At 36.5% G+C, this 26,671-nt stretch overlaps 1 protein-coding gene across 1 annotated transcript in view; it reads right to left on the bottom strand.

Moving 5' to 3' along the window:
- Nucleotides 1-274: 274 nt before the first annotated feature.
- The window catches only part of LRBA (LPS responsive beige-like anchor protein), a 365,433-nt gene continuing 339,036 nt past the window's right edge, over nt 275-26,671 (bottom strand). The window contains exons 53-56 of the mRNA XM_053974943.1: nt 11,947-12,048; nt 10,536-10,750; nt 3,797-3,948; nt 275-1,824 (exon numbers count right to left, since the gene is read on the bottom strand). Of these exons, the coding sequence (XP_053830918.1) occupies nt 1,734-1,824; nt 3,797-3,948; nt 10,536-10,750; nt 11,947-12,048 (560 nt within the window). The 3' untranslated portion in view covers nt 275-1,733. The remainder of the gene's footprint in view (nt 1,825-3,796; nt 3,949-10,535; nt 10,751-11,946; nt 12,049-26,671) is intronic.

Raw genomic sequence — 26,671 nt, forward strand, 5'->3', positions numbered from 1 at the left:
TTTGCATAACAAATGTTCAGTACACAGAGGTCAGTACACCAGGCACTTCCCACAGACATGACCCACTACAGCCTTTGCTTAATCCCATCATCCTTGTGCTACACAAAACATGAAAATGTAACTACTGATACACCACAATCACCTTGGTATGAAAATGCAGAAAGCACAGAAAATACCATTTCATACACACCAAAAGTACATTAAATACATCAGCCACGGCACGCCTTTCCTCTGTTAGGAACATATCCTGAATCACAAGAACCCAGTACTCCACTGAAGGTCTCAATTACAAATGTAATTTTATTTAATTTATTCACTCAAACTGAATTTTCTCATTCCAAATCTTTGCTGAAAGAGAGAGTAGTTAAATGCTTAGAAAAACTAGGAACTGCTCTAGTAGGCAGCTAGAGAAATGTATGTATCAATACAGATATGGAATGTAAATTTCAACTCAGAGATCACAACATACAAAGGAGATTTTTATGCAATACAGAACTTACAAAACAATAACAGTTCTTTTCACAAATATTTTCACAGAGTTCTGCACAGGAATCTTGTAGAAAAGTAGATTTGTGCAACACCAAAATAACTTATTGTTCCTTAGTATAAATTATTTTTCATTTCCTAAAAGAAAAGAGGTACTTTAATATGACTAGGCAGGATCTGACTGGATTTGGTGGTAGCAAAATACAAAAGACATTTTTGCTATAGGCAGAAAAGGAATATGACATGTGCTACAGTATTGCAGGGGCACATTCTGACAAAAAAAGAAAGAAAAAGTGGCCAGCAAATCTTGTGCTTCTGCTGCTGTATAGGGGCTGTGCACCAGCAATCACCTGCTGCCTCCCTGCTTTCACAGTCAACCAGCAGAAATGTGCAACTTTGGAACTTGCCCCTGCTAAAAAACACCTGCCTCTGTGGACTTCTGGTTTGAAGCCTTCAAAACGAGCCTTTCTGATTTGGAGGAACAATCCACATTTTGGTGTGCTTTGAAGGAGATGCCAGGTAGAAACTAAAAAGGATTCACACTTGATGTAACACAAACTCCATTCCCGATTTCTCTCGTAACTGCACTAAACATACAACTAAAAAAGAACTAATTGTCTAGGCCTAGAAACATGCTTGAAGAGTCACATTGATGGAAATGATTTGCAAAGTTTAAAATTACATTAACCATAATTTAAATATTACCCCTTGATTCCCAGAAACTTCAGTGCTGATGCAGACCAATCATTTGGAAAAGTATGAGACAAAGTGTGATACAGATAGCACAGATTAAAATTCCCCCAATACCATAATTATTTCCATTATGTTAAGATCATATTTTCCTCAAGGTTATAGATAAAGCTTCAGATGGGACATTGCTTCTTCATAATATACCTAGAATGTGAGTTTTAACCATGTTTACTTTAGGTATTGTTTACATACAGGGATCAAAATAGACTTCTCATTGTGACTAAAAATATAGATTTTTTTTTTAAACTACAGAACCCAGCAGCTGTTTTTCTGCTTCTTTGCCCTTCCCCCAAAAAAGTCAAGCGAGGTCTACAAAAATAGCAATTAACTTTAAAAAATAGGTTGCTTCTTCCAGCAAATTTAAGTTACATTCAGATGTAATAGAAGTATTTATAAGGAGCTGTGTGGCGGCTCGACCCCGAGGGAGGCAGTGCTGTGTGCAGCTCCCTCCTGGCCACAGCTGCTCCTGTCAGTGCTTGTCCCGGCCTCTGGGAAGGTCAGTACCTGGTTTGGTACTCGTGATGCCAGCGATTGAAATCATTGTAAAAAACCACGATGCTCCCGGATGCCATTCCAGTCATTATACACCTGAGGGAAGCAGATTTACCGGTCAGAAAACGCACAAAGCACCGTGCAACAGTTTGTGTGGTCAGCCTAAAGCTACACCTGAGAGCTGGACAACAGAACTGCTCACCAGCATTGCTGTCCTGCAAGGTCACTTGGAATTCCCCAGGATTATTTCTTGGCTGGTTTTTGTGGGGGGTGTTAGAGAGGGCATGAAGCACTGGTGTAGCAGCAAAGGGAAGGAAGGCCAGGAGAAGCGTTCATTTCAGTTTCAACTTCCCCAGTTAAGCACATCTGCATGAAGGAATTGGGCATGGGCACAAGCCTTGAGTTGGAAATACCAAAACTGAAGGCTTTGACTGTTTTGGAAGCTCCTGAAAGCAATCCCTGGGCTTTCCCACGGAAACACTCTTCATTTCTGAATTCCTTACCTTTGGCGTGCTGCTGGAGATCATTTAGATGTGTTTGAAAAGCCATGACCCTGACACAGTACACAATCAGTCTCTGGATCATTTTCTCTACAGTCTCATTAAAGTATTACAAAAGTCAGAACTATAAGGATGTATAAAATCCTGGCATTTGGGGGGAATAAAGCCTTAGAATTAAAAAATTCAGAGTAAAAGGCTGCAAATCTTTCCTTCAAAACAAAGATTAAGTATGAGATCATCAAAACATTGCATTTTGATAGGACCACCTATTTCATGTCAACAGTACAATTTTGATTGTTTTTCTATTATGTTAAAACGCCTTTTAAATAACTCTGAGTAATTACCTGTAATTAATCAGTAGTTACTCAGTAAAATACTCTGAGTAAATCTCTTCCTTGTCTTCCAACCCATATTGCATAGGTTCTTAACTTGAGGCCATGGATAAATTTCTCCATTCCATATTAAATTTCAATGTGTTAACGTGTCATTAATTACAGTCTAAAGATTCTCTAAATGCAAAATTTCCAAGGTCTAAAACTCAACAGTTTTTGAAAAACATTTAACAGCAAGGGCTTTTTTTTTAATGGAAAACCACTTCATCCAAAATGCCAATATTCTCTAATTATGCTTATCAAGAAGCTGTTCAGTGTTTCATTGAAATGCACAGGTTTTACTGGTTTAGATTTTTTTAAAGTTCATTTTGTGTAAGTTTTAGAAACACAGATAAAAATTTTAAAAACGTTCAGTATGGATTTTAGTAAGTGGAAGGCTAAGAGCCTCAGCAACATGCTTTACTGCATACTGTAGACATCCGTAAGGGATTTAGGAGACAAATCTGCTTGAGAAGTACACAGAAACACCATTTAGTAAATACACCACAGCAAATAAAATCGTAGCCTGAAAGCTAAAGGTGTACAGATGAAATGGGAAACATCCATCTTATAAACAAACAATATTTCTGTGATAAAAGCACTGAAGTATTGTCAAGTACAGCTGCATTAGAAAGTGCAATGTGAAACTGCAGTAAAAATTTCAACTGGTCATCTTCAGCAGGAGGATTGTTCAAAAAGGGTCATGCTGTATGTGGATAAAATAACTTTTCCAGAACTGAGAATGACTGATGCTTTAGCAAATATATGGATGTGTGGAGGGAATCTTCTTGTGCAACTATTCCAACTGTTCTATTTTTAACACCAAAGTCTGGAATTAGTAATGTGATTCATCTTGTAAGTGAAAGAAGAGAGATGAAAGCACACATGTATCCTTCCACCTCCATGTGACCCACACTGTATACTGGTGCAGACCAATAACTCAGCCTATCTTGAAAGTCTGCCAAAGTAAGATTTCTTGGATCTCTCTTCATTCCCCAAAGAGCTGGAATCCTGAAAAAGATTATCTGCCCTAAATATAACATGTTAAAAAAACCATTTTTGCCAGAACAGAATTCTCAAGATAATCACCAGGATCTGTGACCCACAGAAAATCACAATCAGAACAACAACAAAAGTGCAATTTAATTTTAAATATATATTCTCCAATACTCTTGTCCAGACCAGACTTGGTCTCACCTTTGGTCATAGGACAGGGCCATGGATCGGATTCCAGCATCACACCCTGGGTAAGCAAAGAGCCGTTTGAGGTCCCACACCTGCCAGACCATGACAACCCCATTGTCTCCACCTGTGAGCAGATACTGTCCATCCCGACTCAGCTGAATGGCCTGGGGGCAAAACAGAGGGAGATTTGTTAGATAAATGTGTGTGTTGCTCCCATTTCCTCACTTCTTCTTTCAATAAAGGGTTTCATAGTGATAGCTGAATGTCCAGGGAGACTTTGATATCAACACAAGCTTTTGGGAAGCAACTTTATTGTTAGGTTATTTTACCCAGCAAGAGAATTAATGCTGTTATGAACAAATCTCCAATACATTAAATGTTACTAGTTATGTCTCACCTGACCTGTGATTTATTCCATGTTCCAAAGATACAATATGAGGTCAGCTAAAGAAATTTACTCTTCTAATTAGCTAGATTTACAAGATGCAGCAGCATTGGCATTAAAATATAGCACCTGACATTCCCCCAGGGGTCTTTAATACCAGCCTAGCAGAAGCTGAATGTTGACAGGAATGGAACTCTTACATGAATCACTAAAATTAATTTAGACCAGCACTTTTAGATTCCTGCACTGGTTTAATAAAATAATGATCCACCTCTCTTAACAGAGACCGTGTTTCCTTTTATCATCCATCCTGAAACTGCCTGTGAAAAATTCAATGGCATATACCCTGTTTTGTATGTATCATGGGGACTGATGGCAAATCTGTATTTGAAATCTTTATTTGGGAACCAGATCATGAAGAAAGATGGGATATCACTGGTTTTCAGAGTCAAGACTTCTTCAAACAGGAATCTTCAATCTATTTTAGTATTTTTTGTATGCTATTGGGAAAAAATCAAGATACACACTGAATACCCAGAAGAATAATTTTCCTTCTTTACCTGAAGATTATACCAGATGATACTATCAGATATTAAATGGACAGGATTCAGGAGAATCCTGTCAGGATTCAGGAGAATCCTGTGTTTCCTTTTCTTAAAGGAAAGATTTTTCCAATGTAGATAAGCCAAAATGGGTCTTAAGAGAACTTGAAATTTTATTAGAGCAAGTATTTATGGGTGAGAAAGACCATGACCCATCTAGAGCAGAGGTCTATCTCCAGCAAAGGCAGCAAGAGATGCTGCCAGCCTGGTCAGCACAAAGCCCTCTCCCCCTGTGCACCACAGCACCCAAAATCACTGAATTAGGAACATCAGAAAGTTCTTGTTCCCTTTAGTATCTATTTATGGAAATGCTGTCCATGAATTTTCTTAATCTTTTTTTGAGCCTGCTGGTGCCTTCTGAGTGGTGCAAGAAATCGGCAGTTTTCCACAGGTTTATTCCCTGTTTTGAGGTGATCCCGTCAATTTCAGCGAGTACACCACAGGTTTCATATTGTGGAGTTTCCTGAATAAGAGTTCTCCGTTCATCTCAGGCATTGCCTTCATCATTCTGTAAACTTTTAGCATTCCCCACCTCAAAAAACAATGAATGAAGCTGGTTCCCAACACTAACCCTTGGAAGACTCCATGACTGACTTTTCTCACAGCATGTGAGCATTTTTTCCATGTGTGTCTCAGGAATTACTACTACAGAAACCGTGAGGAGGATAAAAACTTCATCTGAAAGGAGGTTCTGCCCTGCTACTGTGCAGAAAAGAAATATAAGCAGTAAAGGATACCAGGCCCTGATTTTATAGCCTCATCCTCCAACTGTCCAGGAAAACTAAAAGAAACAAAACCAAAAAGTTGAGTGGATTCTGTCATGTCCTTCTGGAATGACATCAGCATGAGCCAACAGCTAGATCAAGACCCTTGAAACTACATTTTGGACCATCATTAATAATTCCAGTAAGCCCAAACCTTTTACTATGCTCTCTTCCTGTTTTCAGGTGCCTCTTCTTCACTCTCTTTCTGACTTTTGCTCCCCAGCTTGACTTCTGTTTTTCCTTCTCTGCTCTCTGCTTTTAGATTTGTCCACAATACTCAGCACAGGAACAGCCTGTCCTTGGTTCTGCTCTTCTTTCTCCTTTACTTCCTTATCAGTTCTTCCCTTTCCTTGTCCAGGGTCACAAGCATCACATTTTTTTCCATGTATCTTTTGTGCACCTCTTTGTAAGGGATGATTGGTTGCAGGGAAAAACTGCATCCATGGCCTACAGATGTTCAGTACAGAATGCGGATACTAAGCATTATCTACAAATGTATTTAATTTAAGGTCTGTGAATTTTCTAAATTTGGGCAGCTTTTCAATGCAATACACACCCATCACATCAGGATTAATTTGTGATAAATTTCAGCTGGCCCAACTTATCAATAGAATGATGTAAGAATGGGAAATGTTCAGAGCAGTGGCTTTTAAATTCCATAAACACACTCTCTACAAACAAACTGATTCTTTTTGACTAAAACATTGTCAAGGCAAGGACATTGCCTCAAGATGATAGTCTGCAAGTAAAATTCCAGCTCAGAGATTTAAATTTAGGAAACAGTAGAAAGAACTGAAGACAGGATTTTGCAAACCTCTCTCTACTGAAATCTGTAATTATTTTGGCACTTGCTTTTGGCACTCTGCTTATACAGGTTTGAAAATATGCAAAACTTTTTACATACCTCAGGGAAAGGAAGTTTGGGGCTTTTCTTAACATACAGAATTTACAGTACATGCACCACAAAAAAAATCAGAGAACCTAAAACACAAAGATGTTAAGTTCATGCAACACTGAAGTGTTTATACAGACTGCTGACAAGCCTAGAAACCAAAATATACAGTGTGTGTAAGATACTGCTTCGTGAGCAGCGGTAACTGAAGTCAGACATATTGCACATCTGTATTTTTTGTATTGCTGCACTCTATTACTGTGATGCCAAATACATCCTGTAAGAATTATACGATGTGCGACACTTAGATTAAGATAGAGCTTCTATATTATGTTATAAATTTTGAGTGTTTACTGCAACAATTCCCAAAGAGTCAGAATGGATCACATTGCTGGACTTTTATTTCATACAATAACTTTAAAAGGAGTGTAATTGAAACACAAACATATAGTCTAAACAAAATGTAACACTGAGCAAAAAAGAAAAGATGATAAACCTAATTCAGCCGTGTTTTGAACTAAGATGACAAGACATACATGTAAATTTACACACAATAAAACAGAACTTGTAGAGTTTTTCCAACCACAGCTAAGTATGGAAAACGGAATACTAACGAAGATTAGAATTGTGTATTCTGAGTTGAAGCTTCTTCCTCCCCCCGCAAAAAAGAAATGTTCCAACCATTAATTGCTTCTGTGATTGTTGCTATCAGAAACGTGCTAAGCACTTTGAAAGCACAGGCCCAAGGAGCTTGAAAACTCTAATTTAGGGACTGTCTTAGAAGAGTAGATTAAGAAAGGGGCAAAAAACAAACTGGTAAGACTGAAAATTATCTAAAACTAGCATGCACTGAGTGGATGATCACAAGATCTAACCACAGAAGTATTAAAGAGATTATTCATTAAAAACAAAAATCAATATGGGGTAGTTTTCTTTTCTATAACAATAACAGCCTCCTAAGGGTATTTCCAAATTGCAGTGAAGACCGTGACAAATAATTATTTGCTACACTTATAAAATTCAGCTGATGAAAATCCATTAACCTTATGGTCATGGTTCACTTGAATTTTATACTTGAGGCTTTTACTGAAGAAATGCTATATTAAAAGGCAAATTAAAGCCATTAATCTTTAACTCTTCCACTACCTGCAACATGCAATAGGTTTTGTGATCTTTTGATTAAATAAAGTACAGGCTTTGAACCCTTACTAATACCAATGCAATTTTACTAAGTCATTGGCTTGTCCTGAAGACAAGATGTTGATTTATTTAATTTTTATCGTTTATAAATAAATTTCTCAGTCACTTGCCTATATATATATATGTGTATATATATGAAGGGATGAAGGAATGAATGAAGGGATGTAGGAATGAATGGAAGAAAAAGGTGACCCTGTCAACATTTCAGTTTCATGATACGCCCTTCAAGATTATAACAAACGAAAGGATGCTTTTACTCCCAAGTACTCCAGCTGGTGTAGAGGGTGACATGAATCAATTTTACTGTTCTGCTTTTCCCCAGTGTAGTTTATCTGCAATTCTGCTAGGTATGAAACTGAAACAACCCTGCAACTAATCTTTCTCACAACATGAGCTTCAGACTCTCAAATAATCCCCAAAGCACAAAATTTCAGCAATGTTCTAAAAGCTGCATTTCTGACTTGTATTTCCCTGGAAAGTCTCAAAACTTTGCACAAATCCCTTTTAACATTTCAGGTTTTTGAAAGGCAGTGCTTTGTAAAAAGGCAGAGCTGACACTGTGACAGCCCTGGCTTACAGCAGCAGGAGTCTTGTGGGTACTTCCACATTTCAAAACAGACTCAGGAAAGGAAAATAAATTGGTTCCTCTGGGTGAAACAGCATACAGTCTTTGTTTAGGATAAAATAACTTTACCTCTCAGAACAAGCAGACTATTTAGAGTTAAAGGTATTCATTAAGATATCTAAACACTACACGGTAGATGTACTGTGATACTGTATTGCACAGTGAAGCCTAAGCTTCACTGAGCAATACAGTATTTAAAACAAAAACAGGTGGAAGGCATTGATTAGACCCTGAATTTCTCCAGAGGTTCTGATTCTTTTCTGGCAGTTTCTAGCACAAGAATACAAGAAAGAAAATGAGAATGGTGATTCCAGCGTCACTATTGAAAACTGCTAGTTTTACCAATAACATCCTGAAATACCGGCCCATAATGACACAGGAAAACCAAAGCTGTTATATTACAAATTCCACACTTATGACCTTTTTCCTTCCCTTTCTATGTTCCCCAAGCAAAATCCAATGAGGAGAGTTTGTCAGCACAGCCCATGGGTAGGTGCTATTCATTTTAAATGCCCCACTTTAATCATGCAGTTGCCACTCTCCTTCAGCGATGATGTAGTGCAGAAGCACTGGCAGAGACGCTGTAGGTTGTTTAAGCATAAAGCTCAGCTTGGACCACTGGGACAAAAGGAAAACAAAACAAAACAAAATAAATCCCAAACCCCTCTACAAACATAATTCTGGCCCACAGAGAGCAGAACTTCAATTGCCTCCAGCAACATTCCTAAAGTTGTGGGTACTGACTGAAACACTACAGAAATTGTTTTAGCCGGCAAGGGATTTCTAGATATTTTACAGATTTGCTGGCCTAACTGACAACATAATCACAACTGAAAGTGACAGATTATCAACATTATTAATGTAAAAAGAGAAAACACTCTGATATGGCCTTGCTTTATGGAAAGAACTCTGGGATGAAGGGTAGGCTGAAAATCTCAGAAGTATTTGCACAAGGATAGCCGAAGGTAAAATTTCAGGGAATTGATGCAAAAATCTACATCAATTTGGAAAAAAAATGTCTGGGGACAGAAATATATACATTCTTACTTCATTTCCCCAGCCTCAAACCGGCACCTGTGTCTGCCACAAAATACAGAAGTCAAATGCCCCCTAATCCCACCAGACTGCACTCTCACTACGGAAAAGGGACCTACACAGAGAGTTATTTCTGCATATTCCACCACCAGCACAGCTGACATTCTGAATGGATGACATAGGGATACTGGATTAGGAGAGCATAGTACATGATAGGACTTTTAGAAGGTTTTAAGTGGAATAAACTGAACTGTACCAGAAACTTCACTGCTAATGAAGCAGTTCCATACAAATTATAAAGTGCAAATAATGAAGATCAAAATTCTTTAAAATACATTGACACATTCTTCCATCTTTAGCATGGAAAGAAGTGCTCGCACTAGCACAACAGCTGAAAGAATGCTAATAATTCTGTAAAACAAACATGATGGCAGAGAGGGATTTCCTTCCTGACATGTGTAATCCAAATAAAGGAAAAACTTTTGAGAGTTTTCACCTCAAGTGAACATTGGAAATCCCAGCAGCTGAGTTCCCATTATCTTCCATAAGATTATGAAAATCAGCTTGGAGGTGTGGTACTGCAGTACAGCTGGCAGCTTCTGTTGTGTTTCATAGGAAACACAATTACCCAGGAACTGTCAAGAGACCTTCATTTTGTATTATAAAATAAGTTTTATAAAGCCATAGGCTTAAAATGCCTCCTGAATAGTTTTGCACTTGCTCCAGGTCTCTTGCAGCTAAAGATGTGGAACTCTGCTGCCTGCTTCGCAAATGCCAAAGGGCTAAAAAAGCTGAAGTATAGACATATCCCTATAAACTTCCTGGAGCTCAGCGCAACACGTTAGCTGAACCAGGATGCAGGAGTGCAATCAGAGATGCCAAAAGAAAGGGAAAACTAACATCCAAAACAACATGTCCACTGAACTCCCGCATTCAGACTCAAAAGCAAAGATGCAGCACAGCCTCCCCTGGTCAGCAATTAGTAATATTTGTATTCTCCAGCTCAAGGAAATGCCTACACAGTATTCCTTACTTTATGAACAGAGTTATTTTACAGTTAAAATGTAAAGAACACCTCCTAATGTTATTAAGAGTATATGGTCCCCTTAAAGTTTTTCAGAATGTTGCTATGCTACGGTCTGGTACCACATATTCATGCCTGGCTATAGAAAGAGTCTCCACACAACTCCAGCATTGATAGCTTTTCCCCATGCAGTTGGCAGTTAGCACACACTTGAGGACACTCACCCTTATCTTGTCATCTGTTTCCATGGTGGCCTGCAGTCTCCCATTCACACTGAACACACAGAAGAGGCCATTTTCATAATATATGACACAGTGGCCTTCTCTGGAAGCTTGAATAAGTTTTGGTCTCAGACAGCTTTCAGGACCTTGTAATCTTTCAGGACCTTCTAACGTCCTCAGTAGATCTCCATTCATAGAATGTATGAGACATGGTCCTTCTAGTGAGACAGAATAGGATCTCAGGTTATTGATTTATATGCTTAATTAAAGACATCATTTTTCAAATAGTAAGTCATGACTTCTACTTAAATAATCACTGTTATACTACTTTATAATGGTTGTTACCATGTTTAAGTGAATTGCCTATGACTTTAAGGGTGCCAGACACTAACATAAACAGCTTATCCCTTGAAAGCTTTGGATTAAGGTATAAGCACCTAGATTGCCTTCTGTGGATTTTCTTTTAAAGCAGGTAGTAGTTACATTTGAGAGCTAATTTTGAGATTATTTAAGTTTGAATAATTAAACATACTGAACTTTGAAAGGAGATTATCAAAACACAGACATACAGAGTAAGAGTAATGAATTTGCATATTTAGGTATTCTATGAGTATATGTTCTCATATTAAGATTGTAAGCCATACACAACCCACTAAATGTTTGCTTTTTTAACATATTCTGACAATTACCTGCTTTGCACATAAGCCACATGAGTTCACATGCATAACACAGAAATGCACACAGGTACAGACCATGAGTACACCAAACTCTGAATAAGTGTCTCTGAGTAGCTATTTTAGAAACATTAAAGTAGAACTATACTAATTCCAAGAAATTTACAGTTTAAAAATAATTGTGGAAAATTAAGCAAATAAGAAAATTATATAGAATATCCCCAGAATCAACATCACTCTTTATAATTTGCCCACTAAAAGCAGGTCTTTGAGAATACAAGTGGAGCATATTAGAGGCTCTGCAGCCAAGCTGAAAGAGCCTGAACAGAATTACCAGCAGTTTATACACACCCTTCATCAAACAAACAGTCAAGCACATTCTCTTTCTCTCAAAACTAATTTTTGCTTCCCCTTTTTGAGAAGTTATCCGTAACAGCCACTCTTCACCATCCTTGCCCTCAAAGGCTGCATCCAACTATGCTATATGCAATTACACACTGGATAAACTAACAGAAATAGCAATCAGGAGGGAAACTGATGTGGTTTCTTCTTATAAATGTCTGAACAATCCTCAGTTTCAATGTGTTTAAAAAGAGGTTTCAAATTCCACAGCAACTAAAAAAAAAGGTTAGAAATAAAACCACCATAAAGTTTATAAATTCTACCACCTGAGACTATATTCCTCTTGGCATTAGGATTATAGCTTCACAAACAGAAAGATATTACAAGAGCTACCTTACCTTTTGAACCACTTATTACCAGGCCAAGCTCAGCACAAATGGCAGCACAGGTGATCTCATAGTCGTGTCCTGTCAGAACAGCTCGAGGAGTTGCAAAATCACCTTCATTGAAAAAAACAATAAAAGCAATCTTGGTTACAATCTATTCCCAAAATCACTGCTTTCCATCACTCAAGCACCTTCTGTTTCCTTGCCCTTTGAATTCATGTTGCTTACAAATCACTTCAATGCTCCTGTTTGCATATGGGAATGTTGCACTCCTGCTGTATAGTACAGCAGCAGCACTCTGCCTGCATATTTACTAACACGCAGTAATATGGAAGTCAGGTGTGCAGTCAAACCAACCAAAGTTGGTTTCCCATCCCTCTTTCTCCCCCTCTAATTTATATTTTCTGGAGGGAGAGATTTAAGTCAATTACTATCCTTTCCTACAAGAGGCATTAGTAAATGCAAGTATCACTAGAGTAGCTATCAAGAAAAGGCACCTAAAGTGTCCAAAGGTGAAGGAAAAGTTCCAGTGACTGATCTTATTTTAACCTAATAACAGTGCTGAAACCTCAGCTTGAAGTCTAGTTCTTTGCAAGATGTGGAGTTGGACCACAGTCAGTGTGAATTTCTGATGAATTTGTAAAGAAGTCCCACTCAAACCCAACATGAATGCCCTATTAGACATTTCCCTGCTACAGGAACTGTATTTTTTTTGGTACTTCTCTTTATAATCAAACATATATGGATACAATAAAAAAAGAATTGTACAACTGGCACATTTAAAGGAAAAAAAATTATTCTCCAGGTCAAGGCAGAGAAAGGGTAAGCAAATGCTATAAAGCTCTTTAAATAGTTTTATATCTTGGCTCATAGGTTATTCACTGCCCTCTTCAAGAGTGATGGCATTTCAAAAAATCACAAAGTTATTTTTGTATTACCATATAATTAGCTCATTCATAGCATTCTACAAAGCATTTAAACTCCAAAGGATGTTTCTTGGGCAATGCTATCATGTAGTTTTCAAAAGGTTTAGATGAGTTTTTAAGCAGTAGGGAATAATTTCACTTCACAATGAATGATGATATGTGAGACAAAGTAGTAAAGCAGTGGTAAAATCAACTTCTTTTTTTACTTGAATAAGAGGAGATGGTTTTACAAAGACACAGAGTAATAGTGGGACCAATTGACTCAATTAGTTACTAAATTAGTATCAATCAAATTACATTTGGGGTTGTAAATTTAAAAAGATAAACCCAGCATAATGTCATTAATCTGTCCATGTACAGCAGCACCAGCAATACTGGTACTGAGTGTTATTAGTGATCATGGAGCTGTATTTAAAGGGATCATTTCTCAGACCCTCCATGAGAGACTTCTCTGCAAAAGAGGTGTAAGATCTGAGCTTCCATAAATATTTTTACTCAAACCATTTATACCACCTCCCAAAACATCTGTGCAGCTGCCACATTCCAGTGGCTTTTAAGTAAAGGTCATTATCTCTGACAAAGTTTCAAATCAAGAATTCTGACCTTTCAAAATTTGATTTCTTTTGCAGTTACTATTACAATTTTTATCAACAATACAAAATCTTGAAAAGTAAATAAATATATTTCTTCTTAGATACAGCCACAGACACTATATATGTGTGTGCATACATGTACACACCCAGGCACATACGTTGCCAGCACTTTAAATGTGAACATGCTTTAAAGCAACTTGCTGAATCATCCTAATCTCTTAAGAAACAGTCTTTAGAAGCTGTCACTTTTGTTACATATAATGTTTGAAAAAACAGACTCAAGCCCAGGAAGTATGGCAGACATTTCAGGAGCAAAGGAAAAAAACTCCCAACAAATTAGAAGCATAAGGGTGGATTTAATGACCTCCAGGTACTTCTCAGGTGGCTGATCCTGTGAATTTTGCTCACAAATCTTTCAGAGCAAGTTGCTCTATTGAACCTTGCCCCACTAAACATGGGCTGGGCACCTAAGAAGATTCGTAAATGAGCTCTGTATAGCCAACCCACAAACCTTCAGTTTTAGGGGGAAATGTAAGAGCAACTGTAACAGTCATACTATCCAGTAACAATTTAATGTTGCTGACCCAATTCTTTCTCCCTGTCCCTCCCAAGCCCTAAAATGTGGCAGCTTTGTCTGTTTAAAGGTCTTGTTTGTTTTCTTTTAAATGAGCTGCCTATATATTAGCAAAATTTTAGAATTCTGATTTCATTGCTTTCTTCTGCTTTCAGAAATTGAGTTAACACATACTCACATAGATCAGCAAGGAATTAATCTAATTATACTCTTCACATTAATGAAACTTTTGAAATCAGAGAAGTTTTAAATACACAACATTGCAGGAGGTAATGATTGTAAGATGTAAGGAGTTAGAAGCACTTATGAGAAGCAATGCCTGAATGAATTATTAGGACGCGTACATACACAAAATCATGAGAGTAAACTTATTGCTTACAGCAACTACATTATTATGGGCTTTATCTGCATAAGACTGTCAGCAACTACATCCATTAAAAAAACAAAACAAAACAAAAAAACAAACAAACAAAAAAAAAACCAAAAACCAAAACCACCCAACCCAAATGAACAAAAAAAAAAAAACTAAGTAGTATCTTTAAAGAACTTAGGGTTTGAATAGATACTGTAAAAGAAGAGTCCTGTGAAACATCAGGCTGACTCCTTTGATAAGAATGTCAAGTATGTAGGGGTTTCCAAGCCTGATTTCCCAAATAATGGGGTCAACTTAAAAGCTGGTCATAGAGCAGAACAGATTTCTTTAAAAGCTTTTAAACTGTTATTGGTTCAAAAGATTGTCATGGTTTTCAATAATGCAAAGAGAAAATTTTATTTTGTTGCTGGTTTAAGGGGCACCACTTCAAACTTTTCTAAATTGTTTTAGGAGAACAGACTCACAAACCCTTTTGAAAAGCTAGGGAAGTGACTTCAAAGGGAAGAGAGTCTTTGTCCGCTAAGCAGGTTTACGACCACTGATGCAAACCCTAAGTAAGGGCTGAAAAGAACACTCAGAGAATCTTTATGGAGATCCTTAAGGAAGATGAACAAGTCAAATGAAATTAAAGATAGTTCAAATCCTAGCACTAATAACCAGGATACAATAGTTTTACAGATGTGCTTTTCTCAGTGCAGGATATAGTGATATCCTCAGACTATCCCATCACTGGATCGCTGCTTGGAGCTGAATTCTGTAACATTCTTAACGCCACATTCACATTGCTACAAATGCCATCAATTATTTATTTAAGTCACAGGAGGCACACATAAAGTTACTTTCCAGTAATGGACAGAATACTTTACCTTTGCAGCAACCATTTAAATTATTTCAAAAGAACCCACCTACATTCCAATAAATAATTTCTGCAAAGCTGTTTTCCCATAAAAAATAACATAAAATATCACTCTTACTTAAGTGACTAAAGTACATTTTAAATCATAAAATTCAAGCTTCAGAAGATAAAAGAAGAGCATGTGATATCATGTCTGTGGTGATATATCAGTGAAAAAATGTTAGGCTTTTGGAGACTATGTTTAAAAAGGAACAGTGGGCAAAGTCAAAACTTTCTTTCAGTTTAATGACATCCAGAAGAAGAAAAGCCTTACTGAAGAGAACAAGAAATTGGTTTGTATTACTGGGTCTCTCTTTGCTATTTTTTTCAGCTTTGGTGATGTTACAATACAAAGCAGGATCATGACATTTTAAATCCATCAGCAAATTCCTGAAATGGCCACTTTATTTTAGCACTAAGCTGTAAAAGCTGAGCCAAACACAATTTTATGTCAATACAAAATCCTAATCAAATGAAGCATCAGTTAATCTGTCTTTTTACCTATTTCTTGCAAAAGTGATTGAGTGCCTTCTTAGAATGATACACATCAACCAAACCAAACTATACATGTAAGAAAGGCCTTCTAAAATTAGTTTTTTAATTTTCCCAATTTGGAAGTTGCTTTTTATGATTAAAAAATAAGGAAAACAATAAAAGGTTTGAAATAACCATGGGAAGTACAGAATATAGGACATCTGGAAAAAAAATGCTCTCAGCAAAATTTAAGTAAATCAAGAAAACTAACTTGCTACTAAGGTCCTATGTTGATTATACAGCAGGTTTCAGACTTTAATTGTATCAAAGTGATAACTGTCAAATATTATATAATGTCTGTGCATTAACATTATTTATAGATCACATAATTGGCCAAATGATTAGAACCCCATTTCACTGGCACAGAAAATTACCTGATGGATGAGAGATCTTACTCAAGTGATACCACACAAAATCATTGAAGTATTTCTAAAGCTTCAGTTTGAATAATCTTTTGTTTGTACATAAGAATTTTTATATAACAATATCATATTTTCATATTGTATAGGAACTTCATTGTTGCCTGGTTCTTCATGTGACACTCCATCAGCATTTCCACTTAATTCCTTCCAACTACTTCCCATCTGTTCAGACTTATTTTACCACAAAAAGTACAACCTTATGCCGAGATGCAAGTTTTGTAAAAAAAACCACTTCAACCCCGTATTTTCTGAAAAAGGAACATCTTTGAACAATGTATCATTCTATCCTGAAGCAAGGTCTAAATGTGCAAAGCACCAGAGATGCTATAGTTTGTTCAGTAAGTAAATAATACATTACATTTATCTTGTAGGATTTGTTTCACTAAATATAACCCAAGAGGGCTTACTATACTTAGCTCAGTGTCACTCAGTGCAGCAAGTGACCAACATTTAATCGGTATTAATGAGAGATTTTTCATATGTGTTGTGTCACAAAAACTATGTTTCCAAAACAAACAAAATAAGGAAAAGATCTACCAGGCCTTCATAAACCACATTTTACAATTCAGAATTCAAAAGTCAATAACCTCCAGTCTCTTAATTCCTACACCATGTGCAACACAAAACTTTCTGGAACAGGTTCTCCCTAAGTGGGGATTCATCTGCTGCAAGTCCTGGAAGTCATTCAGCAGGACTCCTCCTACTGAATCCAGGCCTTTTTGAAGCCCCTGGAAAGTATCTGCAGGTGAATATTCAGGGTCAGAGTACACTGATATTTTAATATTTGCACCATCCTGACTTCATAAACTGTTACTTAAATGGCAGCTTTGAAGTTTTAGAACACTGTCACTTTGTCTGATAATGTTCTAAAACAGGTTTATGAAGGGGCTTGGTTTTTTGTTTATACTAAAAAAATAATTTATTTTCTTCATATTTCTCTTTTTTGGTTTATAGCACCATTACCTAGTGAGTTCAAGAAATAAAGACAACAAACCTAAACAGAAAAAACAGAAAAGGAAAAAAAAAAAATCAAGCAATTATTTCAGTCAGAAATAGCAGCTATTGAGAAATTGTTGTAAGACAAATTTCTTTAGTTATCTTGTTTCAAAGTTATCAAATTTCAAAGTTATCTTGTCAAGATAACTACATCTAGTTAAAACCTATATGGTATTTCATAACTTGGGCAAAATATAATCTGAGATGAGAGGTTTCCTATGAGAATTCCACCTAGTTTGGCATATTTTAATGATCTTTTTATTTCCCCCTATTAAAATACACCAAAATAATTTATTCTAAAGTCTGTGCTTGAGCTATTTGATTATTTTTATAAACTACTACTACCACCAGTATTAGACTGTACTACAGAAACCAATACTACCACAATATACTACCTAGTATATTGTACTAGGGAGATGCTTACCACCCTTACTTACCAATGTAACTGGGAGTGCTGGTGGCATACACCAAGTTCAGAGAATACACAGGTTAGCTGTCTTTTTACAAGTAACTCTTTAAACCAGATACTTTTTCAACGAGGCAGGCCATAACTCCAATATCTCCATGGTGCTAGTGCTACTACTACTAGAATTTTGATCCAGAAACACTTAAAAATAATTTCTCACCCAAGTCAGGATTCTTGTATTGATCAAATCATTTTTATAATATTTATATTGTGATCTTATTCTAGACTATAAATTATTATATCTTCTGCACTATGCTCTTCTGTCTTACATGGTATAGACTTTAAACTGAACGGTGATTTTTCTCAGCAACCAAGCAAGGTAAATGCGTTAGTACATCATCCCACAACTCTGTATATGGCACACATTAAGGATGTATTCATTTACCATCTGAATGTAATTCCTTTTACCACATCAACTATTAGTTACAAGTCATAAATACAGCATTATTTTTCCTGGAACTCAAAGGTCTGTGTTGCATCAAGCAATACTAAATATCTTTATCCTGCTGGAAATTCCATGCATCCCATTTTAGTAACACCTGAGGCTGGATACTGTCAAAAGAGCAGCATCCAAACTCCTTCTATGTTTCCAATCTCAAAATACATACATCCTTGGTTGCCTCAAAACTTGCTCTACAATGCTTCTTTGAATTACTGATTGACAAGTCCCAAAGCACAATCTCTCAGCTAGCAGAAAAAAAGTATGATAGAAATGCTACACTTAATACTGTACGACATACTTTTAGCCAAAACAAATATTTATGGCACACAAACTTACATGCTTATCACTACCAAGCCACAATGGCTATTTAGCTGCTTTCCAAACTATCTGTGAATGCTATTGCAAGCTCTTTTCAATGAAGATCTTGTACGCATAGGTATCTGTAACACGACTTTTGGCATTATATCAATAAAAAACTGTCTGGCTTGTATGCAGATATCAATGCAGATTTCCAGATATACCAGAATTCATCCACCTGTTATTCCTTATCTTTTTTCCAGTTTAAATATGTGGAAAGTAGAACCATCATTTCTATGCAATTTACAGAGTACTTGGAGGCCTCCATACAATGAGGTTCAATGAGGCCTCAAACTCTTTGAGGTATCAATGTATTACAGCTGAAAGAAGAAAGGACAGTGACCTTTTGCGGCTGCAGAATTTAAGGCTCTGTTCTAGATTCACGCAGATTGCCCCAGTCCTTTTTAGCTGTGAAGCTACAGGGAACTGTGGGACCATTCACAGCATCAGGGGTTCTGTCCACTAAGCTTTCATGAGGCTTTCAAGGCTAACTTTGACTAATGCAATAAATGTTAGGTAAAAGAATATTTAGTGGTTGCTATGCCTTTCAAAAACATGTTACAGATACTTTTTCCAAGCTTTGTGCATCTTCTCTATTATATACTTTGTATTGAACTGGAATTCCAACACACATAGAAAAATGTAACACTGTGCTTGTTAAAGCCCTTTAAAATAAAAAAAAAGTACTCAATTTCTTTTTACGGTCTCACTTAACAAAACACTCCTGATCTATTTCTGTTTCAGTTCATACGTTGAACTTAAATTCACATTGTATTTTCTCATTATAATTTCAACAAAAAGGATACAAATTATACTACAATTTTTTTTTTTTTGCCTCCAAAATGTGAATAGGTATTTTTAATTTTTTCTATATAATGCTTAGGATCCATTCCTGAGATTAGCTTCAACTGGATGCCAGCAGATGGTGCTGAAGGACTCTAGCTTTACATGCAACATTGTCCTGTCCTGCCATTTTTGAGAAACAAAGAATATTTGTTACATTCGTAGTAAAACAATGTTACACCATTACTGAATTATTTACTGGATTCTTTTTTTAAGAAGGGCTCACACAATAATGTATAAAATGTGTGCAGGGGTAAAAAAATAAAAGTGCTATTGAGCACCGAAAGGAGCATGTGCGGACTGTCCTAAAACTCGGTGCTGGAGCAACACTCTTTTCATACCAGGCTGACTTCAGTGGACTATCGCATTTATAGCAGCAATTTCAAACATATTTTAGTATTTTGAGGCTCTGAAAATTTTTAGCTATTCTGGTAGACAGAAAGTAACAGTAATAGGAGAATTTTCATTGCTAATGATCCTGATTAGTGATTTATGGACATTTTGATACTCCTGCTACCTAGCACGATAAATGAAAAAGGGAAAACTAACAGGTAAGCTTTTTACAACTACTTCCCTATTCATTTTTTAAGAGAAGCTGCTATTAAGGAAATTATTTTCAAATTTTAAAAAATAATTATTAGAATTCTCAATAAATATTCATACTATAAACAGTCTTTGGAAATGTGGACCCTCTTCTTCTCTACCACCATTGGTTTTGAAACAAATTTTGAAAATAGAAGTCCAGATCATGCAGATCTGGCAACCAAGACAGGTTAATTCAAGATAAGGATGTGGGAAGAAGGCAAAGACGGGCTTTTTGGCTACCGAGTTAACAGCAGACAAATGACCTGCTTGAAATCAGTGTGACTGTTCACTATGAGCAGAAAGAAGCATCTACACAAATCCTCACAGAATTCAACTTTACAGGATTAGTGTGTCTGAGTACAAAGAAATTATAACCCACAACATTATTCTTCAATCAACCAACACAAAGATGCTCCTCAGGTATACCTTCAAAGTTTAAATTGCTTGCATTGTCCACCTTAATAATTAATTATGAAGCACTCACAAAAAGTTTTAATTTTCCAACTGAAAAATGTCTGCAGCAGTTGATGAAATACAGATGTTTTATCTTTTACCATAAGTACCAATACAATTAAAAATAATGATTTCTCTAGTCTCAAGATCATAGCTTTCATGTTAATAATGATATATAATTATTTTATAATGCATACACTGTACATATAATATATATATATATTATAATAATAATGTAAATTGATAAAAGTCTTGCCGGTATTAAAATATTTATTTAGGAATTCTAGCTAAATAAAAACCGAACAAAAATGCAGTTTCTTTTAAAAGCAGCTTGGATAGGAACAAGACTGTTTTTCAGCAAGACAATAAATGAGATTAATTTTGAATCCTTTGGGAGATTTTGTATTTTATAAATTGAAAAGATTATGCATTTTAGAAATTTGCATCTGAGGGAGATATTCTACACATTTTCAATAGCAAAACTGTTCAGTGAATCTCCCCAATTCAATCTTAGTTAAATACAGTAATTGTATTTTTAAATATGAAATTAGGCGCTTACATTCAGATGAGTCCTGCTACACAGCTACACCACTAAACCCATTTATTTCCCACACTTCAGAATACCAGAATATAGTACCCTCTAAAAAATATAAAGCTATGTAATGAAAGCACCCCCATAGTCCTCGTGATGCAAATGTGATACATACAGAGAGTAACATTTTCTAGTTTTATGGGCTAACATAAAAGAGGTAATATAATTTGTTTTATTCACATATGTGTGGAAGATCAATGCAATAACTCAGAAGAGAGCCCATTAATATTAGCAGTAGTGATACAGTTACACATGGACTGTACATTTCATAGCACTGAAGATTTTTATCAGTCAAGCCTTAATTTCCTTAGCAAATAAAATCTGTAATTAAAAATATTTTGTTTTTTTCAAAATATGAAAACTAAAACCTAATTGTGGACACATTTGTAGGTATTTGAAAGCAACAGAACCATATTTTCATATTCCATTAATAAAGTCAAGAATAGCAGAAAAACACTTCAATTGGACTATAGAAATGCCTACCATTTTTTAAGCACAATCCATTTTAGAAGCATAAACAATACTAAGACAAATTCACCACTATAAACCTCCCCTTCAAGAAAGTACACCCAAACAAAATAGCTACAGTGAAAAACCCAAAACCTTGAAGACACAGATTTACATCCACTAAACATTCATGATTGGCCTCCATCTGGTCCATGTAGGTGAGGGATTGTTAAAGAAAACTGGAGGAAATAGGATATTCCAACTACAAAATCATGTGTCAGTAAAGGAATACCACAAGTATGTGTGTAGAAAGAGATTTGGTGCCAATTTTTAATATATAACAGCTAGAGATGACCTTCTAGATATGATTATAACCAATACTGCAAAACAAATTAAAAAAAAATGCTGAAAGGAATTTACATGGAAGTGGCAAAGATATGAGAATGTTCAACACACTTTATAAGGCAGAGATCAATGACAAGATAATTCCTGAAGTATTTTGTGAAAACAGGTTTCAATAGATACAGAATATCCTTCTGTAAGAGCTCATGGGCAGTTAAGCCTACAGAAAACAAAGGAAAAGGTAATAAGGATACTAGTGAATGCAGTACAGGGATAAGACAGACAAGATCCCAGGTGGCACAACTCGGAGTTCTCCAGTGACTTTGACACAGGAAAGTCAGGCAGAAAGATCAAAATAAATGAGATATTTCTGAAACAGTGTAAGCAACAAGGTATGAGCAAAGAGACAAACCCCAGAGAGCCACACATAGATGAGATGTAACTAACAAGGACATCAGAAGTAACATTCCAAAACCACGAAAATATGCCAAGTTTTCTCAAGAAGTTGGTTTGTTATTAAGAGCAAGCAAAACCAGTAGATGATGCCGCACAAATTACTTCAAGAAAAGGTCAGTTGCAGACAGCAAACCCAAGTAAAATCAGCAGTGAAAACTGCTGTCTCAACTAGAGAATGCCTGAATGAGGTAAAGGTTTGGTACTCAATTGGCCTGATTATAGTGAGCTGAGGATACTCAGCTCAGTGACAATGAAGCTACATAATCCCAGAGTTATAACAATTGTTTCACGGATATTGGGTGGGGTTCCGCAAGACTAAAAAAAGTTTTGTGTTGTTTAAGAAGCAGAAAAAAAGAAAAATAGAGAATAGTCTGCTTAATCCCAACAAACAGAAAAAATACTGGCAGAAGACTTACATTTTTCTACATACACACACAATTTCCTACAAGAAAACAAAGAGATGAGAAACAGCTGATTTGGATTTGTTCTGAAGAAATCATGTCAAAGCTATTTTTTCTTGCAATAGCAAAGTAACAGGACATGTTCAGGGAGACATCACATATTTTTACTTTAGTAAGAACTCCAGCACTGTTTCACATGAGCAATTTCTTAAGGAAAACAGAGAAGCAGACATTCAGAAGATACTATTATGTGTTGGAAAGCTATATTCAGAAAGCTATTCATTGTCAAAATGGTAAATGTATTGATGGGCATTCCTGAACTGTGTACTAGCTAACATTTGCTTTAATGACCAATTTAATAGAATAAGACTGCAAAGTATATTTGCAGATATGAGTTGCTGCAAGGCTGCTGGAGGACAGGATGAGAATTCAAAGTAAGTTTGACAAATTGGAGAAACAGTCTGAAAAAAAAAATACAATTCAGGAAGTTTGGAGATGAGATTCCACAGCCAAACTACACATAGAAGGAGACACAAGTGAATAGCTTCTTCAGAAAACACTGAAATTCATACTAGCTCATGCCTGTAAAAGACTTGAGAGTGTCATGGTGTTTCGAAAGAAACAGATATTCCCTGGGCATGTGAAAAGTACTGGTCTGTAAAACAAGTTGTTTTCTACTTATTACTGGAAAGAGTTCAGCTGCATTCCTGGGTCTACTTTGAGGAAGACAGTCAACTGAAGAGAGGAACACACAAAAAACTCAGAGGTCTGGAAAAACATGACTTATGGCAAAAAACAAAGAATTGAATTATTAAAGTTGGAGGCAAAGAATTGCAGGTCATGGCAATCCAAATAACTGGAAGTAGCTGCAAGAAGGAAATAATCTGTTCTCTGCACAAAGGAAAAATAGATAAAAGATGATAGAATGCAACTGCTGAAAAAGAACTGGATACTAGGCTGAACACTGGGAAAAGACTGCTAAGGACAGGGCTTCTAAGGCCCAAAAATATATTTGCTGTAGTTTTTAAGGGAAGATTGGACAAACATTAGTGGAGATTGGTTTTGGCATGGTTAAGCCCTCACTGGCAAAAGAAAATAGATCAGGTGACCAAAGCTCCTGCCCACCCTGTTTCCTATGGTTCTGTGATTTGATTCCCCAACCTAGGAAATGTCCAAACATCAGGAGTTTCCACTTGAGCTTCAAAGAGAAAGTGGGATCTGAAAGTGATACTCACCATTTGTATGCAAATGAATTCTCTCATCTCTTCTCCAGCCATCAAACAATCCCTCCTCCCACCCCCCACTTCTTGCCTCCCCTCCACCTCCACAGGCTGAGCAAAGACAAAACACAGCATCTTCCCCACAGCCCTCTCCCAGGAATCTACACACATTCTACAACACAAGTCCTGGTGCATAATGTCACATCCCCAAGTGGTGCCTTAGAGTCTCTAAATATGCAGAAGCCAACTTTATGTGCCACAGATCACATGTGCGCTCCAAGGAGTACTGAGGCGAGGGCCACATCCTCTCCCTCCTACCTCCCCCAAGCCAGCCACATGCCAAGGAGAGAAAAGGAAAAGCCCCTTGCACTATGGGAAGTGACTTTACAGCTCCACACTAAATTTTGCTAATTAATGTGAAAGCAAAACAGCTCAAGGCTATTCCAAAGGATACAACTACTTCAGGTCCTCAGCTCTGCTCTGAATTATTCCAAGGCTTGGTCAGAAATTGTCCCCAGAAACATTTTTGCATCAGCAAAAGGCCTGTGCTCCAAAGTGAAGTAGTGCTGTGCGTTTACGTTTTCAAAACAAATTAATTTAGAAAGAGGAAAACTCTACATTTGATCAAAGAGCATAATGAAATATTTTTTTGCATTTCAGGTTTTAATTTAAGAAGGAAAAAAATGATTTAACCTAAATGTAATCAAGCTGTTTTGTGAAGAATAAAATAGTTTCCAGCAGACGTGTTCCATGTATAAATTTCATATCTCTGAGACCTCAATTTGTCAGATTTGGTTTACATTGATCAGTGCATTTGAGAGGTACTGGGGAGAAACTAAGATAGTGAGACTCCATAGCTATAATTTCTTTTAAAAGTCAGCCTCAAAGTTAAAAGATAAATTATGTAAGTAATTAGCATTTCAGTAACATTTTTCTTCTGTTAAACCAAAACCAAAATTTTTTTCAATACAATCAAGTTAGCTCAAGAATAGTCCTTGATAAAGAATATCAAGCCACTTATTTATCATGTGTGCCATAGCCCACCTGGCTTTTCAACTTAAGTATCATTCTAAAACATGTATATACAGAGCCAAAGATCCAGAGCTCAGTTCTCTGAAAGTAAAGAAATCAGACAAGTAAACCTAAATAAAATGTTACTGGTGGAATAATGGGTGCCTAATAGGATATTATTTAGAGTAGACAGATCATACCAGCCTGCTGGCTGATGTACATCTGAGGCAATAGGTGCCTCCTCTGAGAAGAGGAAAGCAACACTCCCTGGTTTAAATCACTTTTTCTTGAAATTACTCTGGCACCATGATTTGGTAAAGTATGCACATTGCTGTGAAGTCATCTTAAGATGGACATTAGAGATAATTAAATAAAGAAAAAATAGAGAAGAAATATCAACTTTGAGAGTATGCAAAATTCCAGTGAATAGTGCTCACTGAAAGCATGAATAAGTTATATTTTGAAGTAAAAGAAGCATTAGCTTCAAATACAGAAAGACATTAGACCAGTTAAATATCAACATCCTGCAAATGGATGGAAGTTACAGCTGCAGTAACAGGGCTCAGAACCCAACAAATCTGCTGGTGCTTTCCATTTCTGACAAAATCAGAACTAAGCAGAAACAGCTCCTTTCACTTGTCTTTTCAAAAAAATTTTTGACTGAACAGAGAAGCCTACAGACAGCTATTTCTGGGAAAAATTAAACACCCCAGATTACCATCTCTTTGAAGCAGGAACTGTCTATACCCATGTCTAGGACTATGCAGAGTGCCACAAGATTCCAATTGATAACAGAGGTTTCCAGGCATGCTGTATCACAAAAACCCTTACATAAAGGCAGTTGGTAAACACAGGAGCCATTGCAAATCCCTATAAGTCCAAGTTTAATAGAACTACAAGCACAGAGATTTACCAGGTAGCTACTGTGTGATTTTATAGAGCAGCTAGAATTGCCTGGCATTTCCTCTGAAAACCGCAAAATTCTAACACCTTAGAAATCTGCATTAGAGAAGATAGTCAATAGATTGCAACAAAATGTACATATTTGAGTCCAATAGTAGGTACAGAACCTCAGCAAATAATCTGTTGGGGTGATCAAGGAGCCTATAGCCTCAAGGTCTCATTCATACAGCAGGCAAGCCTGGCAAGTGTGGGACAAGTACAACTTCTCAAGGCACACTTAGGAATTTACGAACTCTTTGGAGTTTTCAAGGTCTGCAGAAATAACACAGTTTGCATTTTCTTTAAATTGATAGACTGCAACATATGTATGAGGTATTCACAGAGATTTTTTTTTCCCCTCAAGCAAAGCCATATTTATTTAAAGATGCTCATAAAACTCTGCTAGCCACTTCCCAGAATAAAACCCATCTCTTGAACTGGGCTGCTTGGAAGGATAATAGGGATAGTTTTCACACATCCTCTGCCTTAAGATTCTGCAACTGTGTGAACTGAGCTGCCATCTTGTTCAACTTTTGAATAGCTTTCACAATCAACATCAAATAATTTGCAAGTTAAATTCAGATATTTGTTCTGATATTAATTAGTTGTGCTTCTTCAAAGTCACTCACAGGATGCAATTTTCAGTCAAGCCACCTCCGTGATTCAAATTCAAATAATTCCAGATGAGTAACAGACTGAATATGGAACACACAGCTTTACCAAATTGATTAATTTGGAAGATGTCAGGTATTGTTTTGATTATATAAAACTGTATGCCAGCTATAACTGCAATAATATATGACACATCTAATACGACTTCTTGCTTTCCAGATGTCCATTTTGCCCTCTTCAGAGCAGTTTTTACTA

The sequence above is a fragment of the Vidua macroura genome, chromosome 4, assembly GCF_024509145.1.
Source record: "Vidua macroura isolate BioBank_ID:100142 chromosome 4, ASM2450914v1, whole genome shotgun sequence".
In the NCBI taxonomy this organism is placed as follows: domain Eukaryota; kingdom Metazoa; phylum Chordata; class Aves; order Passeriformes; family Viduidae; genus Vidua; species Vidua macroura.